The sequence below is a fragment of the Chenopodium quinoa genome, unplaced genomic scaffold, assembly GCF_001683475.1.
Source record: "Chenopodium quinoa cultivar QQ74 unplaced genomic scaffold, ASM168347v1, whole genome shotgun sequence".
In the NCBI taxonomy this organism is placed as follows: domain Eukaryota; kingdom Viridiplantae; phylum Streptophyta; class Magnoliopsida; order Caryophyllales; family Amaranthaceae; genus Chenopodium; species Chenopodium quinoa.
This window is the reverse complement of record NW_018742461.1, coordinates 2,354,771-2,363,484: the sequence shown is the minus strand read 5'-3', so window position 1 is coordinate 2,363,484 and position 8,714 is coordinate 2,354,771. Positions and strand designations below refer to the sequence as shown.

General features: G+C 34.1%; 1 protein-coding gene across 5 annotated transcripts; it reads right to left on the bottom strand.

The window, feature by feature from the left end:
• Positions 1–553: 553 nt before the first annotated feature.
• On the bottom strand, positions 554–7,920 carry LOC110718694. 5 transcript variants are annotated; one of them, XR_002510949.1, is made up of 8 exons: positions 7,202–7,920; positions 6,849–7,030; positions 6,444–6,596; positions 6,200–6,289; positions 4,775–4,894; positions 3,075–3,596; positions 1,406–1,951; positions 554–1,103 (listed from the first exon to the last, which is right to left on the bottom strand). XR_002510949.1 is itself a non-coding variant. In XM_021897582.1 (5 exons), exons 3-5 carry the CDS (start codon positions 6,275–6,277, stop codon positions 3,300–3,302), a joined length of 495 nt encoding a protein of 164 aa, XP_021753274.1. In that variant the 5' UTR covers positions 6,278–6,289; positions 6,444–6,596; positions 6,849–7,590; the 3' UTR covers positions 1,958–3,299. The 5 variants fall into 5 exon arrangements, 1 of the variants encoding a protein (XP_021753274.1); XR_002510947.1 differs by having other exon boundaries at positions 6,849–7,919; XR_002510950.1 differs by having other exon boundaries at positions 1,406–1,778; positions 6,849–7,918.
• Between the last annotated feature and the right edge of the window lie 794 nt (positions 7,921–8,714).

The window sequence follows — 8,714 nt, the reverse complement described above, 5'->3', positions numbered from 1 at the left end:
TCTCTCTGTAACATTATAGTAAACCTTTTTTCTAAGCTAATTGTATTTTCATAAATTAATTGCCTTAATTTTCTTAAATGGTCTCTCGATCTCTCTTTCTCTATAGCATATAGTAACTTTTTTTTTCCTAAGCTAATTTTTTTTTATATTCTTAAGTGGTGTCTCTCTTTTTGTTAAGTTATATTTCTTACTTTCTTTCTTGAATGATCTCTCTCAATGTTGTGTTTGGATAAAGAAATAGGAAAGAAAATAAGGAGAGGGAGGTGAAGGGAAGAAAAAGTAGAGGTGATCAACATCGGCTCGGCCCGCTAGCTCGACCAGAAAATGGGGCGAATTTGGACAAGCCTAGAAACGCTTTTTAAGTTAAAAACTCAAACCGGCCTAGAAATGCCTGTTTTGGCCCGACAAGCCCGCTGCTTTTGGGCAGATTTGGCACAAGATATGATCTTAAGGCCCGACCTGACTCGATTTTTTGATAACCTCTAAAAGAAAGGGAGGGAGGGGGGGGGGGGAATGATAGTGGATAAAAAAAAAAGGATTTGAAATATGGTGAACAATGTATGTAAAGAGAAAGTGTTGTTTATCAGGTGATTCTTGAACAATGCAATATTCGCTAATCTTCGCTAATCCAAAACCCAGAACCTTACCTTAATCAAGTATAATTGAAACAGTTTAACAAAGCAATTAAAATCTATTTTAAAAAACTAAGCTATGAGGGATTCATCCAGCTTGAGTATATTATTAATTAATCAACAAATAAGAGAATTCATGCCTTGACAGAGCTCGCAAAGGGTAGAATGGCTAACATCGCTCTTGACAAAGGTCAGGTCTTCCTGTTTGCATTTAAGACTGATGTTAAGTGATCCTTACTCTCAGAAGCAGATTCAATTATGGGTTCTTCAAACCACAATGAGTCCTACGAACCGCAAAATTAACAGTAACCTAACAAAAAGAGAGGCTGCATACGATTTGATTGTCTGTCCACAATGGGCTCATAGATCTTTTTGATGATGCATGTCTGCTGGGTGGTTCAGTCATTCAGATTGATTCTCCTCCGTGAATTTCTACTTCAGACGAAGAAGCTTGTCTGTGAGGTTAACAGCCTGAAATCAAAGACACCAAAGAATATAACTCAGTGTTAACTACTAATTATCATATAACTATTGTCGAGATCAATTGGGATAGCCGTATATGATTCTGTTTTGGCATATTCCGACTCAAAATGATAGCCGTTTCAACAAAATCATATCCCATAATCCATCATCCAAGTTCAATGTAGCATGCATGTCACTGGCCACATGAGAATCTAATTGATTAGTTTTCTATAACAGTGACGAACAACAGAATATAACCGGTTAGAAATAGAAAAATAGAGAATGAAACATACAAGAAGAAAAATATCAACCTTGATAGATATTCTCTTTGCTCTCCCTCTACAATGACAAACTTGAGTTCGCATTGTAATAGAACTATGCTCTGCCTTGATCTTCATAAAAATAACCCTCCAATTTTCCATGGGAACTTAAAAACTCACTAAGGTCCTTCTTAATGCCAATTTTAAGAGCAAACTTGGTGACTTGGGAATCTTCTTTTTTATCCCACAAAATGAGACTCCTATCAAAAGCCAACATTATACAGTATACTGTATCAAGAATACTTGCTCAAAATGGCTTTAATGTTCTGCAGCAAACTCCACAAGAGAATGAAGAGCCTGAACCCTTTTGAGCTTTAACTCCCTAAAGAGCCTCCTTCTCGGTCTCCTTCTCTTTTGCCTCGAACTTTTGCAAAGCAGACCAACAATAAGAAATATGATCATTCTCATAATCAGCTATAAACCTATCGGAATCAGTTGTCCTACCCCAGGATCAAATCTTATGCTTGAATTATTTACTTTATTTTGCTTCAAAATGTCGGCTAACATGAAGTCATACTTATCCTTCCAATTTCCCACCTAATTTTAGAAAGGAAAAATACATATTCAAAACTAAATTATTATTTTAATGCCCTATGAGCATTGATTATCTTCAATCAAAATACAAAGCAGCAAAAATCCTACAAATATCAGAAAAGCATAAACACAGAAAGCATCAGCTCAAAATCCTCGGATATTGTTTGAAGCTACATGTACCCACATTGGAATTAACGCAAAGAGTTAGTGCAGAGAGTAATAAATCATCTTAAAATACTTCTTATTACTACCATTTCCCTGCAAGAAACTCGGACTAAAATACTTAGTACATTCTATTGATAAAACTATTTGATTTATATTTACCTATATACACAATAAATTTGCATGAAAAAAGCAAAACTGCTCATGCTTTTCATCCACAGCCTCTAAATTTCTCTTCTTTGTCATCTCTTTCATTTTCTACTCATTATGTTTTTTCCACGTACCCTAAAATTCAGGCCATAAGTGGTCATACTTCGATATTGCTAGCTATGTCCTAAGGCCGTTCATTGTCTGTTCCTACTCTTGATTTTTTGCTATTTGAACTTCCTTTCATCTCACTCTTACCTGTGAGTCTTTAGGCAATTTATCATTCCAGCCATTTGTTCCTCTCAGGTTTTTTTTTCTTTATCATAATTAATAATAAAGTTGATGATGTTTATGAGGAATTAAATAATTGTTTTTCCATTCTAGAGAAGTCGGGTGATACAGCAAAATCAAGTTATTTGAGGGTTCACATATGATTGGGGAAGGAACCTTAGGAAGGGTGTTTGTTTCTTAATGACACTAAGAGTGAGTTTGTTAACAATATATGAATTACAGTTTTGGCTGTCAAATCAAGTTATTTTTGTTCTGGTTTTGGATGTGCTTTTGGATGTCAATGAATTGACATAAGAACCGAAGCAAGCAAAAACAAAGACAAGAATTTCTAAACAAATATCTAATTCATGCGGTATAATTTGAATTTTTTTGATTTTATAATTGATTTCAATAGTAGTAGTCTTTGTTCGATCCCAAATATCTCTTTTTTAAGCCAATAAAAGTAACCCAATTCATCCCGCACATATAACCCAATTAATATGACATTATAACCACAATTGCAGGGAAAAAAGCAAAAAAATTGTACCTTAATTGAATGAACAGAAGGCTAAGATTCTCTGTAGCTTTTCTGACCCACCCCTCCGATTTCAGCGCAGCCGACTACACCGCCGTCAATGAGGTTGTCGTCGTGTTTGAGGGGATTGAGGAATGTTCTTTGTTACATCTATAAAAAAAAGAAAAAAAAAGGAAAAAGAAAAAATTGTATCTTGTTCATTAACAGCGTTTGGGTTGACCAACAATGTCCACTAATTCAGTCATATAAGGAGCTGCTTGAAAATGTCCATGATGCTGGTGTTAAGAGTGTTGATTTGTTATACAATGTCCATGAAACCCCGACGTTGGTCTCTCCATAAGGTGCACTACAAAATGACTGGCGTTCACTACGAATCTTTCGATCTACTGGACTCTTGCTTCTACCTTTGCTCCTGCCCCTGCTCCTGTCCCCGTCTGAACTCATTCTCACAACCTTCCTTCTGAACGTAACTACCTGCCCCCAGTGTATACAAATGCCAAAACAAAAACACCCCCACGAGCTGCAACTTTCTCCCTGTCCATATCATACAGCACACCCAATGCCACATCTATAAGATGCAATAAAACTCCTCTACTTTCTCCATTACAAGAAAAAAAAAAAATTAACAAAACAAGCCATCTACCAACTGTGTATCACATTATTTAACATTAAAGTAATCCTTGCACCACCAGTTCTTTACCTCTTTACCATGAGTCCACCTTCTTTATTGAGATTTCATCAACTACAAAGGCGGACTATGATATAGGGTAAACAAAAGCAACATTACACAAACACAATCATACAAATAGGCACACTAAAGTATAAGAAGTTTTTACTTTTGTCAGACTGATCACTTGAGTATGCAAAACTCCAATTAAATCCTACCATCATGCACAAGTATCGTGCCCAAACATAGAACAAAACATTACAAGTAGGATCCCTTTGGATAATATACTTCAACATAGCCCACATAACAATACAAATTCATCTTCTTATCTCAACTGCAATGACATTAAAGCTATACAAATTATAAATCCACTATTATCAAAATCATTTATGGGACAATTAAGAGTTGATAATAAGACCAACAGCCAAATATCATACTCAAAGAAAGTTTAAGCATATAATTATGCTAAAAGCAACACCATGCATGTTAACCATGTAATGTTGTAAGGTATATGAACCACTTATGAGTGCTAGAAACAAGACATTATTAATTGACAATTCAACCACAATATCAACCCCTCAACACATAAAGTTCGAAAGAACAACAACGTAGGATGAAAAGTCACAAACAAAACCTTGAAACCAGAATGCACAGATAATAAATACCTTAATCATGTTAAAGTTCACATATAAGCCAATATTTTATTGTGGTTTTCGCTTATAAGATGGGTAACCCCGAACCCATTCGATATATAAGCAACAACCCATTCCATTACTCAAACTCTTAATTTCACAAGCTCCAAAACAACTCAACAACAACAAGTGACTCAAATCTACTCAATTTCATTTTTCCACAAAATCCAACATAACACTTTTGACGTTTTAATCTGTCAAATTCGACCAAAAAAAAAAAGAAAAATTAGCATTAATTTAGGTTTATCTACCACATAAATCACAATATAACTGTGTAGTTTGTATGATTGTTTGTATGATCGATACATACTGTGCAAATGAATATTCTAAGATTTTATTAACAAAGTGGATACCTTCAGTAGAACCTGGCTAGCGATCTGATGCCCTCCCAAATCAAAGGCCTTGAACTTGATTTTACCAATACTCAGTTCTTCAGATGTTGGATACTGAGTTGGCTGATGTTGAACCAATTTCTGCAATCAATTTTTCACCAGAAAAACAATACCAATTCAATTCACATATTATACAAACTTGATTACACTGCCAGGAAGAAAGATTACACTGCCAGGGAATTCCGCAAGTAAAGAAAAACTGACCCCTATGCTTTTTACAGCCCACAAGCTTACAGCCATGATAAACCTACTCCACTCTTATTAAAAGCCAGAGATTCCTCAAATATGATCCCGGCATATCGTATTCCAAATAGCAATGTCATAGCAAGATATAATTAAATGCAATGTCAAATCTGATTGAATTTAACATAATGTAAAATCAAATTAGTATTTTACAAAAAATTCGATTGGGGTAAAAAAAAAACCAAAAAGGAAACCAGTGAAGTGAACAATTTGAAAAAAAAATTGGAAAAAATGAATTGAAGAGTAAAATTTGGCAAAATTAATGTTTTTTTGGGGGAGAAATTATCTCTTGAGATGCATTAAGTCTCTCCATTTCTACTGCAATCTCACTCATCATATCTAAGGTTTTGCAGATGTCCTGAAGAAGTTAAAAGCATCACAAAATGAAAAGGAAAAATACAGGATAGAGAATGAAGTAATTGATGAAAAATAAAATAAATTGAACAATTAAAAAAAAAAAAAAACAATCGGAATTAGAACAGTAGTATTCTTATTAATTCATATAGAAGCTTCCCTGCCAACGCGAGTAGCAGAGGTAGACATTTTGTCCGACCTCATCAACATCAGCATCCCTAATTTTTCCTCTCTTTACTCAAAATTCTAAATTCCAAAAAATTTGTTTTCTAGAAAGTAGGCTTAATGCAAAAATGCTAATATATATCCCTAATTTAAATGAAGGAGATAATCCTAGAAAGCAGGCTTAATGCAAAAATGCTGGCTTGGTATTAGCGAATGATATTAGATTTATTTTTTACAGCAAAAATAAACCAGCAAGCTTTGTCAACAACCTTCAAACTTTGGGTTGCCATGGTGATGTTAGAATTTTTAAGTAAGTAAAACAAATATATATAATAATTTTAAAAAAAAATAAAAAAATAAAAAAAAGAGAGAGAGAGTAAGTAAAAGGGGATGCGTTGATATATATACAAGAGAAAATGTAAAACTTATTATGCAAAATCCCAAAAAGGAAAGATTACAAAATATTTAAGGACAGAGGCTAACAGGGAGTTTGTACACAAGCCAACAAAGATTAATGGATTATGATGATGAGCAGCACTTAATGGTAACAATGAAGTAAAGGTCCTTGAAGCATATAATTTCAACTAAGATTAAACAGACAAAAGAAATAGAAAAGAATCCTACAAGGGAAGCACCAAGAACCCCACATCTCTCGAGATCCTTGTTGGTGTTGTTACGAGCAATTTCAAGAAAAACCTCCATTAATTGAGCTGACTGATTTGAAAATCAAACATTATTAAAGCAACCTTAACATTTGACAATACAGAGGTATATGTAAGAGAGGCAAAGGTAAACAAGAAACAAAGTTTGACACCTGTAAAGCCCATATACTGTATAAAGTAATTCAAACAGATTTTTGTTTACTTACAATATGTAATTTTTTTTAGGCCAAGCATCGCAGATTCTGAATAAGTATATCGTGAATCACCAACTGTTACTTGCGAAACTTGTGCAGCATAAGGTGCAACTTCGGTGCAGGAAATTGCAGCTGAAGGATAATGGGTAACCATTTTCTTAAATCCTGTGTCATGTATTATAATATTAACACAAGTGATTGATAACGCAATAGATTTTATAGAAGCACAAATTGATCGCAGTGAGTTAGAAGTCAAAATATATCAATTCATTTGAGGCACACAGATTACTGGGAAAAGAAGGTTTACATTAAACATTTAAAAAAAAAAAAAAAAAAGAGTGATCTAACGAACCTTCAATGGAGAATTCAAGTATGCACAGGAATTGGAAGACGAACATAGAAGAAGAAAGATCTTACCTCAGAAGTTGTTCAACTGATGAGACAGTTCCGAAGCCGCACCAATGGAGAATTCAGAGTACGTGCTTCAAGCCTTCAATGGAGAAGAGAGAATTACCCCCAAATTCCACATCATAATCAGCCCCAAATCTCACCTTAAACCCACCACCACCATAACCGGCGGCGGCGATTTCCTCCTCCGCCTGATCCAAAACGCCAAAAAAGGAAAGTTAGGTCAACGAGCAAGATCAGCATACATGCAAAGATAGTGCTTTACAAAAATGGCAGCTATCTTGTAAATTCGAGAAAACACTAAAGCTAAGTTCATCTACAGCAATGGAAAAATTGTTCAATCGGAAAAAGAAAACCCTAACCCACAAAGTATGAAGTTGCGAAATCAAAATTTAACCACAAAGTATCAAATTAAGATCAGTCAAAGTAGAAATGAAAGGGAATGAAGAGGGAAAACAAGAAATCAAGAAGAGAAAGAAAGCTCAGAGTACGCTGCTCATGGAGGAGAGAGAAAGAGAATAGGTATAGAAGAGAGAAAGAGAATAGGGGAAAAAGAAAAGGGATTGTAGCCATGTGTGTACAGGGAAAGCAGAGGGAAAGGAGAGAAAATGAGAGGGAAGCCATTTCAGTGTTCATGTAGAGAGAAGAGGAAGGGCAAAACAGACACTATTCATTTTCAACAGTAGCTAAAGTTCTCATATTTAAAGAAGGGGTAGATAGATTTTGTATTTTTGTTACATTAACAAAAGAGAAATTCCAACAGAAAAATTAATAATTTAAAGATAGGTGGAATGTAAAATTAAAATAATTTTTGGAAACGTATTATGCTCAATGACTCTAAACTATAACTATAACTATAACTATATTCTAAAGGTGAACAAAAATTAACAGGTGTCAATTTATGGTTTAAAATTTTCCCGTTTAAAACATTTTTTTTTTTTTTGTCAAATCATCTTAGAAAATATTTAATTCACCATAATATTTTTTTTTCCTATGAAAAATATAATTTCGATGTAATGTAATCTTTTCCTCCCAATATGATAGTTAGTCTTTTAGCAACTACTTATAGAAAATTAAGCAGATTTATTATTAAAAAGATATTCATATTATATATATCATACGAATATATAACCTAAAATTTACGTACTCTCTCTGTTTTTAAATAAATGAAACATTTTGACAAAAAAAAATAAAAAATAAAAATTGACTTTTTGTGATTAAGCTACGACAATGGCAAGTGAAATGTGGAAAGAAGCATGATTGATTGTAGAGTGGGGCTCCGATTAGACAAGGCATCGCAGCTTCATGGCACTTAGTCACCCGCACTACAGAGTACACAACCACTTGTGTAATCTCAATTATTGAAAGTTTTACAAACTTTTCATTAAAATCAACTTTCATGAACTTATCCTCCACATGGTCATTGGTTCGTAGGTAAGATTTGGTTTGGGCTCAGTTTAGTATTTTGGTCATAACTTCCTCGTTATAACTCGGATTTGGGCTTATAATTATCGTTGGAAAGCTCTTTTCAAACCCCAACCAATTACACAATTATTGGACCCAGATTATGGACCAAAATAATCAGGTTTGGACGTTTTTATAAAGAGGACACGAAATGATGAATGATTTTAAGGACACGAAATGAATGATTTTGGATTTATACTTTATAAGCACGAAATAAATGATTTTGGATTAAAACATTTAAGGAAAGGTTATAAATGGTCAAGGCTAAAGGAAATTCACGGGACTCTTCAACTCTTCACCTACCTCGATAATCAAAGACGTGAAAGGTACTCATCACTGGGTTTGGTTTTTGGCCTGGGGAGACACAATCAGGTGTCTACCCACATCTGTTTTTGGTAATTGTTGCAAGTA

Bases quoted from the DNA above. Each gene is read 5' to 3' on its own strand.
- LOC110718694 (XM_021897582.1), bottom strand. From the start codon at position 6,277: ATGGAGGTTTTTCTTGAAATTGCTCGTAACAACACCAACAAGGATCTC. The intron at 4,895-6,199 runs GTAGGATTCTTT...AATTGATTGCAG, and splicing joins GGGTTCTTGGTGCTTCCCTT to AAATTGGTTCAACATCAGCC. The intron at 3,597-4,774 runs GTATCCACTTTG...TGATATGGACAG, and splicing joins CTAGCCAGGTTCTACTGAAG to GGAGAAAGTTGCAGCTCGTG.